The sequence below is a fragment of the Anneissia japonica genome, unplaced genomic scaffold (genome assembly GCF_011630105.1).
Source record: "Anneissia japonica isolate Jap-2015-1 unplaced genomic scaffold, ASM1163010v1 scaffold1258_len173354_cov150, whole genome shotgun sequence".
NCBI classification, from domain to species: Eukaryota; Metazoa; Echinodermata; class Crinoidea; order Comatulida; family Comatulidae; genus Anneissia; species Anneissia japonica.
Window position 1 is genome coordinate 76,361 of NW_022754736.1, and position 17,500 is coordinate 93,860.

Below are 17,500 nucleotides of genomic sequence, written 5' to 3' on the forward strand. Positions count from 1 at the left end.
TTTTCTATGGGATACACACATACATTAATAAGATCTCTATGGTTGTCAAAAATCGCTGATAAAAGATCGTGAGATTTTTTTTGGCGCTTCATTTTGACTAATGGTGATGTGATGGTGATGAATTTTACTAAAATGTAATTTCTGGCCATCTAGAGGTACTATTTCCTCAAATTTTCTCACCTCAGCTCCAACCATTGTGGGGTTGAGGTGGGTGTCGACTCACAAAATGCCCTCCCCCTCCACCTTTCAAAACAGATTTGTGCCCTTCCCTGGGTATGACATTAAACTCCATCCAGTCGGCTCCTGATGTATGTCTTAGTGACTGCTGTTTGTTTTTAGAATGTGATCTGGTTTTTCATGTATATTTTTCGTGATTATGACTATTCTGGATAAAGAATGTTTTGAGCAGAGGTCGATTCAAAGCCCCAATTCGATTCAAAGGAAAAATATATTCAAATTGAAGTGCGAGAGTGTAATTTCCGGCCATCTAGAGATGCATAATCATATTTTCTTACCTCAGCCCCAACCATGGTGGAGCTGAGGTGGGTGCTTCCTCGGTCTGTGAAAGTCCCTCTATGGTACACCTCTCTTTCGAATTCCTGGATCTGCCACTGTTGATTTATTATATAATTATTTTTGCGCTTATTTAAAATGCGTCTATTGCAATTTTCACTTTATCCTCTCAAACAGTCCTAAGAACGTTCAGGGTGCGCTACTTCACAGGGGGATTCGCCCGCCCCTTGACCCCGCCGGGGTCATACGTAATTCGCATAACGGCTCCCCCCCCCCACTTTCAAAATCCTGGCTACGTCCCTGGTTCTTGAACAAACTACTTTATGCGCATGGTCTATTTTGTCTCTGCATTCATAAATGAGTGCTGACTGCATTTTTAAATGTTAATATTATTCTGTACGGTACTTTATCATTGTCTGTATTTAAGCTTACTATTTTTATGTGTTTGTTGTCTTGTTTCCGATTGGGGAGCCTCTCGATAATAATTAAGTTTGCTTTAGTTATCCTCAGGCTTGTGTCTTTATTTGTGTTTTATATTGAATGAAAATCATAAATGAAATGAAATGAAAGGATTTGAATGATTTGAGATGGAATCAGGTAATGCTCCTGAGACACAATACCCGTATAATTATTTTAAGTCGCTGTGTTTGGAAATGTAAGGTCTACGCTAAACAATTTAACAATTGTGAATTTATTATTATATGTTTATAATTTCAGGTAGGCAGATTCTTTTGGAATTTAGTCAAACTTCTGTGATCAAAATGCCTCGCGGAACATCGTACGCTAACAATTCGTATAATCGAAGTCTGGGTAGGGTTGGTAAGCCCATGGGCAGTGCTCCGGTATCACGATCTAGTGGCGGAGGAAGATCAAGTGGTGGTGGTGGTGGGGGTGCAAGTAGGTCACACGGTGGTGCAAGTAGTGGATGTGCTAGTAGTTCTGGGGCAACTAATAGGCCTACCTACGTCGACAATTCTTACAACCGTAGCGTCGGTAGAGTTGGTATGGAACGTGGAAGCATGCCGATCTCAAAAGGCTCAAGTAGCTCTGGCAGTACTTCAAGTTCTGCATGCAATACCTACGTCGACAATTCCTACAATCGTAACTTGGGGAGAGTTGGCATGGAACGCGGAAGCATGCCAGTCTCGAGAGGCTCAACTAGCTCTGGTAGTGTTTCAAGTTCAGCATCTACCAAAACCTACGTTGATAACTCTTACAACCGAAGCTTGGGTAGAGTTGGGATGCAACACGGTACCATGTCGGTCTCTAAAGGTTCTACAAGTTCTGCTTCGAGTTCAGTATACGTTGATAATGCCTACAACCGTAGTGTTGGTAGAGTTGGAATGAAACGCGGAAGTTTGCCAATATCCAAAGACTCCAAAACAGTCATGAGTGGTGATATTAGGAAGACGCAAGGCACTGTGAAGCCAGAACCAAAGCTGTATGCTGACAACGCAATGAATAGAAAACTAGGTAGAGCTAATGAACCTTTTGGTAGTATGCCGGTATCATCGAAGAACACTGCAACCCGTTATATGCAAGAGGCTTACAATCACCACATGTATAACCCAGTACGTATATAAGAAATAATTTTTATGTTTTTTCTGTCATGATGTGTGGTAATGTTATGTGCCTGATTGCATTTGATTCCCATAAACCTGATAAATAATTTCACTTCTGGAGAGACGATTGTATTTTAATTACTGTAATTATTATTTTTATTATTACTTATTGTGTCTGTGTTGCTGATGATACTACTGCTTTTTTTTTTTTTTTTTTTTTTTTTTTTTTTTTNNNNTTTTTGTAGTTTTTGTTATTAGTTAGCATTACTTATGATTGTAATTTACTGTATATAATTACCAAACATTTATTCGGATGATTTCCAAATTAATTATAATTGAAGACATCGAAATGTTGGTCTACCCAATTATTATTGATTTATAATAATTCTTCAATCAGGCTTATACACACAAGCCTTCTGTCAAAAATTTAATAAATTTTTAAAAATTTAAAAATAATAAAAATTATTTAATAGTTATGTACAAAATGCTACCGTACTGTATCCCTTCATTCTGTAAAGTGCTGTGAGAAGATTTTATTGTTCACTGGCGCTATTATGAAAATAAATAATTATTATTAAATACGAGTATGATCAATTCTAACTTGTTTTCATATTCAATCTAGAATGAAGAGTTTCACCCACCATTCACAGCAGATGATCTTGATGAATTGCTGGAACAGCGTCTGACAGAGATGTTCAATCGCCTGGAGTTATCGAAAGAAGAAAAAGAACAAGCTCCTGTTAAAACGCCCTTCGAGTTGTACGAAGGTCCACTTATTGAGCGGGCTCCTGTTAAAAAGCCCTTCGAGTGGTACGAAGGTCCAGTTATTCAGTTCAGTGACCTTCAAATTGGAAAGATAATTGGACATGGTGGTTTCGGTGATGTTCACCACGCCAAACTAAAGGGTAAAGAAGTTGCCGTTAAGAAGCTACGCGTCCAGCGTGTAAGTCAGAAGAAGCTGTCTCAGTTCGAAGAGGAAGTTCGAGTCTTCTGTAAACTTGAGCACAAGAATATCATTACTTTCTACGGCGCATGTATCACAACACCAAATCTGTGCATCGTAATGGAGTTCATGGAAGGGAGTCTGTACGACAAACTGCACATTGAACAGCACCAATTCAGCGATGAGGATCAGAAGTTCATCGCAATGGAAATTGCAGATGGTTTGGTTTACCTGCATTCAGAGAATGTTGCACATTGCGACATGAAGCCGACTAACGTACTGATCAACGTTGGTGACGACGTAGACAAACACGAAGTGAAAATTACTGATTTTGGATTGAGCAAGATGAAAAACTACGCTGACTCATCGCGCTCTGCCAGGGCGGAAGATCTGGTGAAAGAGGTTGGCACTCCACGCTATTCGGCACCCGAAGTTCTACGTGGTGAATTTCTTGACACAAAAGGAATGGTGTTTGCAGATGTGTATTCGTTTGGTCTCGTCATGTTTGAAATATTTAGCGGTGAAGAGGCTTTTGATGATTATAATGCTCATCAATTGAAGAAGCATATTGGAGATGGTGATCATAAGCCCGACGTTGATGGATTGAAGCTTTCACACACATTGCAGGAGTTAATGTTGAAGTGTTGGGTTAGAAATCCAACGGAACGACCAACAGCAAAGCAATGTGTTTTGTCTTTGAAAAAAGCTGATTAATATAATACTCTAAAGTATCGATTTAGAATTTAGTACATCGTTTCATGCTTCTGTGTATTTAGTATTTAGAATCAAACAATTAAAGTTTAATGGTTTGTTTTTCCTTTTGTTTTTCTGGTTTCATGCGCATGTTGTACAAAATGTTGTAATTTGACAGCATACTGATTTCTTAGTTTGTACTAAGTAAATGATGAGTTTACAAATGGTGACAGTTAAAAAACACCAGATTGATTTTTAAATTGTATAAGAAGAAAATACAATAAAGTAATAAAATTAAGTTAGGTAAAATGTACATATTTTATATATATAATTCGAAAAAGTATCTTTAAACCAGTCATACGTGTACACACCAACATATATATTAGTAGATAATGATCAACATGAATACGCAATGAGACAAGCGTAACTTACAAACTTGGCTATAAAGGCCATAAAGAAGACAGATACATTTTCTGTTACACTGATACATTACAATCATTTACTTAAATGACCGTGGCATACAGTAGTACAATTTTATATCCTCTCATATCACTTTTTTAATGTGTAAGTTTTAAGAAGTTAGATTTACCTATGTTAAATACGAAAACAAATTGTATTCGAATTGATGATTTTGTTTTATGTATTATTATTATAGAGTAGTTATTAAACTCATATTTTTATGTTCGCTATAAATAACCTAGTCTACTAATACCATATACCATACACTATATACTATAATGTTATTTTATGTAAGCTTGTCTTTTAATAACTTACTTATTACACTTAATAAAAATTAACATAGGAATGCTTAGCGTTTTGTTATTGAGTGAATAAATGCATTTTAAGTTATTTGATATGCCTGTGACCATAGTAATCTGACACTGCGAAATCCCAGTACTTGTATATAGAATATTGTAAATTTCTACGAATTAAACCACCTTCTCCTCCACCACTGAAGCCTATTTGGCCAATTATATCCTGCCACTAAACCATGGCAACACTTGGTTCCCACTAGGACGCAACGCAACGACGCAGGCGCAATGTATCGACGCAAAGTGATGCAACTCAGGGCGTAGTAGCTTCCAATTGGGAACAGACGACTAAAACTTTCTGACGCTAGTCAACTTTTGCGTTGTTTGGATAAAGTTAAATTGATTTAACTTTCCGCAAAGCAAGATCGGAAACGCAAGGGAAAAGCACATTTGCGCATGTTCTAAACATGATATTCATGCGAGCCTTCATGAATATCATTTACGCTTTGATGAAAAGTTGTCTGTGTAGGTAAGGAATTGTAGCTTTCATGTAGCCCTGTGTGTTTTTATAGGTTGTGATTCGGCTGTATTGTACTAATAATAGGGCATAGGCAACCTTCAATACATTACAAGATGATTTGATTGGTGGGAGAAGGCTGATTTTATGTATGAGATAAATTTACCTCTGTCTTTGTATATTGTACGACAAAGTCGTGTGGAGGTTTTGAAAAATCACCAAAATGAGAGTGGGGACACTGGGATTAGCATAAGCATTGCCAAAATAATTGCCGAAACACCCCCTACTACTGTGTCTGCATTTGTATGACAAATAGCTCACGATGGGTCTATAGTCGAAGACAGACGACTCAAAAACGAAAACACCTATTTGTTTTTCTTTTTTATTTTAATGATAATACAGTACATCAAGCTGTTACAAAATCACGAGATTATTGAAGTTTGTGGTCTTTGTTTTATAGACAACCAACTAGCTCACGATATCAGTAATTTGCTCAGTAACTATAGAAATGTAGCATACTAGGCCACGCCTAGATAATTTTTTTTAAAATATATAAATACAAACGATTTCTGATGTTAAGAGTGCTACAGTAACCGTATACAATCTATTACAATTTCAACTTTCCGTAAGGAGGGGGAGATGCGAAATAGCCGGAAGAGCGGTTTTTTTTACGTTGTGTTGCGTACGTTGCGCTGCAACAGTCTTTTTAAAAGTGGGAACTAGGGCCTACGCCTACCCTGGCCTACCGTACTTTGATTATTTCCGACTCAATGTTAATGGCTCTTATATGAGACACAATCGCAATCTGTAACAAACGTACGTGCGATACGCCAACTCACACGAAAGAAGAAACACTAATACTGATTATGAGATGATGACGAGTTGCTGATGATGGTGAAATGATAATGTTTGACAATAATTTATTTATTTAGTTATTTATTTATTCCAAACCAAAAGCGAATCATTGCCACTAACAGGCAGGTAAAATGAAGACGACGATGATTTGTTAATGATAATGATGACGATATTGATAATGAAAATATTGGTGGTGGTGGTGGTGATAATGATGATGATTGTTTGTTTAAGTTTGATTTTTCACACAAATCAAATCATATACAGTTGAACATACAATATAGGCAAAATTAATGTACAGTACTTAATAAGATTAAAATAAACATTTTTTTGGATGGAGGTCAAATAAGTTCGAAGAACTTTAAGGGTGACCTCCATTTAATACATTATAATAACATATAGGCCTATATATATATATATATACATATATATATATATATAAATAATCAAAGTAAGGTAAATACAGTGTTGTAATAAAGGACTTAATAATGCATCGTGGAACATAGTCCTCAACGAATGCAGTCCTGTAAATAAAGAAATTGTGTAATAAAATGCCTCTGGCGGGACTCGAACCTGCGACTAGTCGTACCTATTGTGTAATAGAGTGTATCTGGTGGTATTTCAACCTGTTCAACCATGAAGCCTCCGTGGTCTAGTGGTTATGACACTCGCCTTGACAGCGAGAGGTCGCAGGTTCGAGTCCCGCCAGAGGCATTTTATTACACAATTTCTTTATTCATTTATTTACAGGACTACATTCGTTGAGAGCTATGCTACACGATGTATTGAAAAAAAATTCAACCTATATTGCCTGTCTCTTATACACATCTAGATGTGTATAAGAGACTATTGTGTAATAGAGTGTATCTGGTGGTATTTCAACCTGTTCAACCATGAAGCCTCCGTGGTCTAGTGGTTATGACACTCGCCTTGACAGCGAGAAGTCGCAGGTTCGAGTCCCGCCAGAGGCATTTTATTACACAATTTCTTTATTTGTTTATTTACAGGACTGCATTCGTTGAGGACTATGTTCCACGATGCATTATTAAGTCCTTTGTTACAACACTGTATTTACCTTACTTTGATTATTTATATATGATTTAACAGTGTTAACGACTATCTTAATTTATGTTATATGCACCTATTGTGTAATAGAGTGTATCTGGTGGTATTTGAATCTGTTCAACCATGAAGCCTCCGTGGTCTAGTGTCACCAGATAATTCAATACTAACAAATATATAATGTTTTATACAATATAGACATATGATATAGGAGTTGCATTCTACTGTTCCGGTATTTCTTTTCAAAAAATTCGAATCTGTTAACCCTTTCAGTCTGCCCCATTTCCTAAGGCTGTAAAACCTGAGAAATTACATCATCTACAGTATATGTCGGGTTTTTTACTGGGTGCAGGCATTTTACTTGGTCTAAATACAGGAGGTTCTCTACAGAAATACGCTTACATCACTCTCAAACAATCATATAGAGGGCAAACATAGCTATAAAGTATGGTCAAACAGGGCGTGGTCGCGACGCCATACGACTGGAAAGGGTTAAGATTTGTTCGTCTACCGGGTTCGAGTCCCGCCATACAATTCAAACTTCCGTTGTAGGACTATGCTTGATGATTATTATAAAATTCTGTTATTATTTCGAGTACTGTTATTATTTATATATATTAGGTTTGATGCGTATACCGCACAATAGCTCCATTATGTGTGAGCGTTTCCATCAGTTGTATGAACTGTCGCAGCCATCCACTAGGGAGATTTCGATTGCACGACGACGGTAGGGCGTAGAACCTAGTGACGTCACTAAGTCATCCGCGAGAACGTTAAGGTCACCTCGTCGAGTAGATTCTGGAACGCAAATTGGCCAAATATACGTATGCAGAGAACGTAGGTCGCCAGGTCGGACGGTCACGCATGAGCGATTCCGTTCTACCGTCGCGTCGTCGCACAAATCGAAAGCTCCCTACTCATCCACTCAGGACAGCAAAAAATTAATCTCTTTTAAAGCAATGACGTTTTCTCTTTCTCTAATTTCTTCTTACTCGTTGCTTAATGAAACATTTTAGATTCGAAAATCATAAATACAGACAAGATAATTACGAAAAACAAAAATAAATTGAAAACACATTAGCAGTAATACAACGCAAAATTCCTATGAAAAAACAGCAAAACTCCCCATCTCTTATCAGCCCACAGACAAGGTTGCTTTTTCATTTTACAACCCAAATTTAAACACTCAATAAATGTATAAACACGAAAACAAATTGCTGTACCCTTATTTTCTTTAGTTGTGAGTCACTTAAAACCTCTTCTTCTGTCAGCTGTTTCTTTGCATTTTTCCATTTAGTGTGAAAGCGTGTCCCTTTGTCGATCCCTAACTTTTTTCAAATTCCATTTACTTTAAATTGTTGACTTGTCTAACGTATATTACTCAGCACCTATCCTTAATCCACGACCGTCTACAATTTTCGTTCACATTCAATTTCTGTTTAAATCTTGCAATATTAAGTTAACATTATTGATGACGCTACGTCCTTTCTCAGCGTTGATTGGGATTCTTAACTATAAATTGACAGGGGTGATGTCCAAACGCTTTGTAGGCTGAAAATCATACAATTGGGAATGCCCGAAACGTTTTTCCGACGTACTTTCAGTAATAGTAGTAGTAGTTTTAAAAAATCATTCAAATTACTGCTTCAATATTAAAAGTTTTGTTAATTTGAGGTGTAGAAATAATTTTTGGATAAGTAATTCACCTTCCACTTCGACGTTTCGCGTTAATCATTTCGGTTCATGCACCGACAACCTATCCAAGATGTACTTTATGTTAGTAGGCCTATTATTTTGATCAATATTTTATTAGATTTATATAGCGCACATAGGCCTATACAAAAGAAAAAATAAATGCCCAAGGCACTTTTCTCCCCTGGACAGAATCAGTCACACACAATGCACAACCTCTTCCGTTCCCTGAATTTCGAACCCCTGACCTTCCAACACCTTACACGCTCCGCAACACGCTTCCACTTGGTCTGGCTACTAGACGTTGTACGTCATCATTGATGGTATAATAGTGATTTTAAAAACACCGTCACATATTACGAGCACATGAGGGTAGTATAAAGCATTACTGTGTCATGAAAAAAAATGTAAATTACTACCAAAATTGATAGAATATAACGTCATTATATTTTAATACAATAAAGGATATAAGTAAGGGTCAATTGATGTACAGAATGGTCAAATATTGATTGTGTAATGTTATGCAATTATGCAAATTTACATACGGGTCCAATATTACTTACACATTACCGACTAAGTTTAATTTCTGATTCCACAATACATTTTTTTTTACAGATGTCTTCAAATATGAACATAGACAAGTTTTTTAAACGAATCGGCAGTTTTGGGCGCTACCAAATATTATTCATCATAATACTTTCTCCACTGCAAGCATTATTTCCAAGTTGGCAAGTGCTGTCACCCGTGTTTATTATGTATGAGCCACAACATCGATGTAAAACCGTTTCTAACGTTAGCATACCCATTCAGAAGGACGGAACGTTTTCAAAATGTAGCATGTATAACGAAACAAACATGTACCTAAATGAAACAACAACCTGCGAGAAAGGCTGGGAGTATGACATATCGAAGAATGCAGTGACATTGGTATCTGAGGTAAAATGTACTGCAAAAGAGTATAGAATGAAGAGGTCCGATTGTCCGGGTTTCCTTGAAACAGAGCCCCTTCTCGCATTGTACTACCACGAGAGGGCGTCCTTCTAAAATGAAAATATTTAAACACTTAACGAATTTCGATAGCTATGAAATGCTTTGATAAATTTTGTAAAATTTATGGAAAACGAGCGTAGAGAAAAAGAACTTAAGCATTATATACCTTGTCATAGATTAAGTATCTTTATTACTGATTAATTTGTAGCAAATTAATTTTCTTTACCCGTACTTTATTGTAGAGTTGATTGGTGGTTCAGTTGGCCCTTCATTGAGACACAAATGAAGCATGTTATTCATGTAATTGTATTTCCTTGTCATGTATTTCGAAGAGCTACTTGCCTCATCAGCAGTGTACTACTTGTATTTATTTCCTTAGAATTTCATGTCTTTCATGTATTTTTTTTAAATATTTTATGTACTTGTACATAAGAAACTTAACTCGTTTATTTTGGTTCATTATGAACGCACCAAATGATCTATGAGTGTCGTCAATCTAAAGGTGATGATGTATGTAATAATAATAATAATAATAATAATAATAATGATAATAATAATAATAAAAATATTAGTAATAATAATAATTATTATTATGAAAGTAAAAATCAAAATAAAAATGAAATAAATATATAAATAAAATTAATGAATAATAATTATTATTATTTATTATTATTAAAATTATTCGAATTCTAAAAGGGCGCCCCCTATCTTGTCGTGGTAATTTATTTTCCGTTTTAGTACATGTATGCATGCAAAATCATGACAGTCAGACCTCTTGCCATCTTTGTTGACTGAATATCATTTTTGTAAGCTTATAATGTAAATTGAATTGAAATGGCTTATTTTATTTTTAGAAATTTAAAGACAATTACTCATTTAATGTAATTTTTCATAGAATAAATATTAATTTTAAAACATTGCAATATATATTTATTAACAGCACTTGAAACAAATTATTGTTATTTTTTATCATAATAAAAATTATTTTGAGAAGCATATTTTATTTTGTGTAAGATAATTCACAACCAATTTGTTTTCTAATATATATATGCAAGTGAAAACTTGATAGGGTAAATAGTTTTAGTTTTTGCTTTAACCTGCAGAGCTTCACTGTCATGAGTGCGTGGCCGTATACGCCAACGCTTCAACAATATAGACAGCACATTAAGCAAATAAATAATCTAAATAGATAAAAGTTTCACAATCACAAGGAAACGCTGAAAATACTGTATATTTGTCATTTGTAATAAACGTACAATTGTAAAACAAAAACATATAAACACAATTTTTATATTATTTTATTTTATATATTTTATTATTTTATATTATCCTTTTTTTAGCTGAATTTGGTATGTGACAAAGCAATTCTTGCTCCAAACGCTGTCTCCATTATGTTCTGCGGCGTTTTGTTTGGAGCGTTATCTAGTGGACAACTATCAGATATGTTTGGACGCAAGATGGTCGCCTGGGTTGGAATGGTTGGTTGGAGCGTCGTCGGCATCGGGATAGCATTCACTCACAGCTACATAATATTCGTAATCATGTGGTTCATATTAGCAATGTGCGTGGCGGTAAGATATAGATCGTGTATGCCTTTTGACATAGTATTTTTCGATATCTTGATATACTAATTTTTTGTCTAATTTCATCCCTGTATATTCCATAATAATTACTTGAATTTATTATGCCATATTTTAATCAATTTACCTAAATTGACTTAACTCTATTTATAATTCTATATTTTCTTTTAAATGCTGTTTAAATGCTTATATTCTTTTCACATTTGTAAATATTACTGGATGAAATTATTAAAAATACATTAAGTTCTGTTCAGAATAAATTCAGGAAGAATTGAATAATTATCAAAATGTTTAGAATTGTAGTGCCTTAAACAGTTATTATGGTTGGTTATATTAAGTTTCCAGTAACTTTTTACGTCATCTTAATTTACGAAAATATAATCAAATCTGAAAGTCAGTTCTTACTAAACCTCGCAATACATGACAGCGCTTTGTATTTGTCAAGAACGGCATTATATAAATGACCAGATTGAGAGTGAGATTGATAATTTTGTGGTAATATATTTAGAATTATTTATTTTTTAATTAATTTTGGTTAATATTCGAATTTCAGGCTACGTTTTCATCCATCTTCATTTTAATACTTGAGCTGTTTCCGCCTGAGCAAAGATCAACGGCATCCTGTATTTCGCCAGTCTTTTGGGGAACAGGCCTTTGCTTACTTGCACCTATCGGCTACCTCTTTCAAAATTGGCGCTATTTCCAACTTGCTATTACGTTTCCTGTAATTCTCTTCTTGCCTGGTTGGTGGTATGAAGTATATTGCTTCTTTGTTTTCAAATTAAATCAATATACATTAATAACAGATATTACAAATTACAATCCACTATGAGAAAAGAGCTAATAGCTCAAAGATTAACTCAGTCGTTCAAATTGGTGGTAACCAGAGTGTGTGCGCTAAGCAATAAATAATTTAAGTTACTGTTATGCCTTTGTGGTACTTAGTTTACCTTTTATTATTATTATTATTATTATTATTATTAATGTAAGTAAAAAAAAAATAATAATAATCATACACTCACGGTGCTTAAGTCGTTATAGAACTGCTTTGAACGCCATTTATTAAAAAAAAAAATATAGAGAAAAAACAAAAACACTAGTCCAAACATTCCAGATATATATGTATGTATATTCAATGAGGCCAATATACTGTGTTACTGCATGTTGTTATAATTTTATTATGTTGTATTTAAGGTTTGTTGTTGAGTCTCCAAGATGGCTTCAATCGCAGGGTCGAATGAGTGATCTAAAAAAGGTACTTGTGAAGATGGCTAAATTCAACGGAGTTGACCCAGATTTCATAAACGAGGATCAAGATGAATGTAAACCAAACGAAAACACAAAGAAAGTTAATTGTTCAGTTAGAGTCCCCGGAACAAAGCCTAATATCTCAGATGAAGAGACTAACGATGTAATTCAGCTGAAATCAAAACGAACTTACACTTTTATGGATACAGTACGTACTTCACGGTTGCGTATTGTTACTATAGTTTTAAGTTACATGTGGTAAGACAGTCATTTATACTACGTTTTTCAAACCAAAATTATATATATTTTTATTATTAAACCTACTTTATTATTACCTCGTGACCCCCACTCTTCCGAAAGATGCGATTGGGTTTTTAAAGCGCACACAAGCCAGATGTGTACACTGGACCTCCAATTTAAGTCCTTATCTGAAAAGACTTGGTTCTACAAACCGAACTCTCGGTGAGGAGTAGTTTGAAATCAGCGCCGATGCTAATTATTTGTAGTTGTTGTTAATCCATTGGAGATCGGTTATTCAGTATCGAAACTCCAAGAGAGGCTTGGGAATACTGTATTTGAATGTTTTCCTAGATTTGGCGTTCGTGTCTACAAAATCGCTAATAATGAACCCGCGATATTTATTACGGATAGGTATTTATTCAATCATTTGTGTACTGTATATCTGTGAGCACTAATATGATTTTTTTTTCATAGCCAATTATGGCTGTCCTCTTCGGCTCTGAATTTGTGAAGCAATGTTGACAATTTCATTTTGAGTCGACATAAAAACTTGTTTAAACTACTTTTATTAAGGTTTGTGAACAGTTTGGTGTACTACGGATTATCTCTTAATTCATCTTCTTTGGCTGGAAATCGTTTCGTGAATTTCTTTATCATTGGCGTAGCAGATGTAGCAGCCCATCTATTTACTTTGTGGGCATTGCCAAGGTATGCAAGTTTATAAATTTATCAAAGATTTTATACGAGTAACAAAGTTTTACGAGTAACAAAGTACTGTAGAAGCGTCCATTTGCGCAGAAAGTACTTGTAATTAAAAGAGGGCGTCCTAGTTATTTCCAGCATTTGCGCGATCATAGATGTCAAAGATGAAAAGTAATATTAATAGTGAGAGGGCACAATACCTTGCGTCTGCTATTAGGCAGTTTTCGCTGCACAACGTTACCTTTAACGATAACGGATGACTTCATAATTTATTCATCTTGCGGTGCGGAGTACGTTAATTTCAGGATTTTAGGTGCTCGACGTACGTTAGTTACGGTTTTCGCATGCGTATTTCGATTTATTTACAAAAGGGGGCGGAGGTATCGCGCTGCATGTTGGGTACTAACGTTATAGTTAAGGTTAACGTCGTGCGGCGAAAACTACCAAGGCCTACTCTCTAATTAATTACAGTGCATTGAAACATGATAATTATAATAATTTTAATCTTAATATTGATATGAGAATATTTTTTCTATGTATTTTGATATTTTTGTGAGAATTTTGATGATTCTTAGCTGATGATGGGACGGATGAAGATGATTATGATGATGATGGTGATGAGAAGAATGAGAATTATGTTGACGATAAAGATGATGAAAATGAAGTTGATGAAATATAATGGCCATAATGGTAATACTGATAATACTAAACGTTTTTGAATATTCCTCTCTATTTTGAGTTGGTTGAAGTTTATGTTGTTTTACTTGGTACAGATTTGCTCGCAGAAGATTGGCTCTAGTATTCCACGTTATTGCTTCTGTTGGGTGCGTTTTGACAACAGCTATTCCTCAAGAAACTGGTGATATTTTATGTTTCCATTATTACTACTACTACCACCACCACCATTGCTAATATTGATCAAAACCAAAGGGATTTTATCATGATAACCATTATATAGAATTGGTATTGTTAATAACATAATTCGATTTTTTTTTCTGTAAACACTTTTAGACATACAGTTAGGGTACAGAAACAAATTAGACATTATTTTAAAATGATAATAGAAAATATTTTAGAGGTTAATAACTACAATGTCAACTCTATTCTTTCTACTTTTAATTTTTGCTTTCTTCTCCCCGATATTGATTTTCCTTAGATGACGGTAAAGATCTCACAATACTAATTATTGCTGTTGCTTTCATCGGAAAATGCTGCATAACGGTTACTTTCGCACTTGTCTGGGTATATACTTCTGAAATATACCCGACAGTTATCAGGTAAATTTATTATTATCATCATCATCATTATCACCACCACCATCATCATTATCTTCATCATCATCATAATCATAATCATCATCATCTTATTCTTTTTCATCATCTTTTCATCATTTTTATCACAATCATCATGATCGTCATCTCCTTCATTGTTATCGTCATCATTACTATCCTGTAAAATATAATCATAAAATAAAGATTATATATACTAATATAACTATAAGTATTGTCTCACTAATTTTCAGCATTACATTCGTTGTTATTATTATAATCATAACTGTTATCTGTATCACCACAATCGTTTTTAACATGGATAGTATTCAAGTATATTATTAATATATTTTGCAGCAAAAACTTAATTACTTTGATGTTAAGAATTAATAAAATAATACTATTAAAATTACTAAATGCAAAGCACAATCAAACAGAAATACAAAACGTACGATAAAATGCAACTAACCTGAATACAAACAATACAGAATTAGACAACACTCAAAATATTGATAAAATGCATGAATAGTATTAAAAACTAGGTATTAATGTATTAAATAAAATAAGTAAAGATTGAACAAGATAATAAATCAATAGTTCAATAAATTTAATAAAAACAATAAAATTGATACAATATGGTGAAAAATTATGTACAAATAAATTAATGTTAGTTTAGTGGATATACAGATTTAGTAGATAGACCAGATTTCCAAACTGGGTTTGCAAAAGATCGTTAATTGGCCGGAAATAGTGAAAATATTAAGTAACATTTTACAATACAATAATACAATAAACTTTGTTTCCAGCAATAAACAAAATAAAATTATACATTTCATGTCTTCTAAGTAAGTAGCAAGAAATGGAGGAATCTGAAGTTAAAAAAAAAACTTATATGGTGTTTTCCCGTTAAGCGACCTAATATATGCAGCCTTCTGCTAGCTTTTGTGTGAATATTATCAACTTTATAATCTCATTTGTTTGTTGTCTAAACTTTATAAATCAATGTGACCAATACTGATTTATGGCAATTACTTATCTGTTACTTAATATTTATATTATGTTGGGTAAAACAATATACTACTGAATATACTGAATTCCAGGATTTTTATCCTGGAAATAGAGACCACTAAAAAACGATGCTAATATGCTATCAGGTCAATCTGTTGATAAGGAGCATATTTTGAGCGGATTGTACTTATCAAGAATACACTTGAAGTGGTTAATTGTAGAGGCAGCAACAGGTTCTTCGGGCAAAGAAAAAGCATTTTTACGCAACTTTGTTCTTGAGTGGATGACCACGAGTTCTAGAACCAAGATATATATCAAAAAGCTTATCAATCTGACAATATTCAATACCCTTTAAAAACCTGAATTATATCTGCTCGATGTCTCCTGTAATGATGGTGTATTTAGTATTTTTTCTCAGGATAGGAAAGATGCTGAATCTCTGTAATCAACATGTGTACGCCTACAGAATGCAATTGGCATCATCAGTAGGGCATACAATTGTGTATGACTTGGGCTGTATTCAGTGCTTCTCTACTCGAGATGTTTTGTTTTAAGAGGGAAATTTTTTTCTGATATTACAGGAATATTGGACTCGGGGAATGTTCTACAATGGCGCGAATTGGTGGTATGTGCGCGCCTTACATTATGTACACGGTAAGATAAAGACATCATGATTTCTGAGTTCTGACCGTTCTGAACATTGCTGCAACGTTGTGTTAAGTTATTTGCTATCATAAACCAAAGCTCTGTCCAGATTATCATTTTTTTGTGTCTATATATGGTCATGATGTCAAATAAAATTTGCTAAGTCTGAATATAGGGCTCCACACAAATGTCGTGAATGTTATAATGACACCACCATGATTTTTCTCGTGGCTAAACACACTTCCCAGACCTTTAAAACCATTTAGTGTGTGTATGCCTAGTTCCAATGAATGGGAAGAAAAATATGGAATTTTTTGGAATAGTGATTTGATATTTTATTACTAAAATAATATTACAAAACGTGTTTATTAACATGGATATGTTTGCTGTATTACTATTATTATTTGTTTATCATCATTATATGTACAAGTAATTATTAGATAAAATAGTAGTCGTAAGTGGCTTAGAGTGAGTCTGTGGGTGGGTGGTCAAATGCTATTTAAATCGTTTTTATCCCTTACTTATAATAGGAGAGGATCCAATGAGATCACCCAACAAGGGGGAACATGCTCTCCATATTGACATTACATCGCAATTATATTTATTTTCTTCTGTCGTTTGTTATTCACAGGGAAGATCCATTACGTGGATACCGATGGTGCTATTTGCTACGTTGTCGCTGTTTTCAGGTTTAGTTGCTTTGTTGTTGTCCGAAACTTTGAACCGCCCTCTCCCAGAAACAATCAAGGACGGTGAGGATTTCAAGAATGTAAAGCCTGTAACTTTAGCATACTCACCCACTCCCGCTGAAGATCTTGATTACAATTCTACGAAAATTTAGATTGAACTAATACATAATAATTGCTAACATAATAATTACATTTATCTATTAAATCTATTAGTTTATATGTAACCGTTTACATTTACGTATTGTTAGAGAAACTAGGGTACCAAACATAATTTAATTAATTGTTTTTAGTACAATTTTATTAAATAGAATTGCGATTTTATTAAAATATTGGATCTATAATATAAAAGTATATTGCGTGCATGCATGTGTCGTGTGTAAGCTAATTAGAATCCTGTTCAGAGGAACGTATATGAGCTGAAAAACATGTTTAATTAACAGATATAAATCTTACAAATCATTCTTCATCCTCTACTCGACGCCAAAAATCTACTGATATGTTTTAATGCTTCTGATTTTAATCAGCAATATGCTGTCCATTAGGT

At 34.2% G+C, this 17,500-nt stretch overlaps 2 protein-coding genes and 1 non-coding gene across 4 annotated transcripts in view; all 3 read left to right on the plus strand.

Moving 5' to 3' along the window:
* Positions 1–3,794, plus strand: part of LOC117123222 (myosin light chain kinase family member 4-like) — a 13,528-nt gene extending 9,734 nt beyond the window's left edge. For both annotated transcript variants that reach the window (XM_033269070.1, XM_033269072.1), the window contains exons 2-3: positions 1,231–2,084; positions 2,698–3,794. In XM_033269070.1, the coding sequence (XP_033124961.1) occupies positions 1,231–2,084; positions 2,698–3,732 (1,889 nt within the window). In that variant the 3' untranslated portion in view covers positions 3,733–3,794. The remainder of the gene's footprint in view (positions 1–1,230; positions 2,085–2,697) is intronic.
* Positions 3,795–6,473: 2,679 nt separating this feature from the next.
* Positions 6,474–6,546, plus strand: Trnas-uga. Its single transcript has one exon. It is a non-coding gene; the product is annotated as a tRNA-Ser (tRNA).
* Positions 6,547–9,080: 2,534 nt separating this feature from the next.
* On the plus strand, positions 9,081–17,304 carry LOC117123223 (organic cation transporter protein-like). The gene is made up of 9 exons (XM_033269073.1): positions 9,081–9,522; positions 10,917–11,147; positions 11,710–11,906; positions 12,351–12,662; positions 13,218–13,352; positions 14,120–14,205; positions 14,503–14,623; positions 16,204–16,276; positions 16,899–17,304. The coding sequence occupies exons 1-9, from the start codon at positions 9,103–9,105 to the stop codon at positions 17,106–17,108; spliced, it is 1,785 nt and encodes a 594-aa protein (XP_033124964.1). The 5' UTR covers positions 9,081–9,102; the 3' UTR covers positions 17,109–17,304.
* Positions 17,305–17,500: the final 196 nt, after the last annotated feature.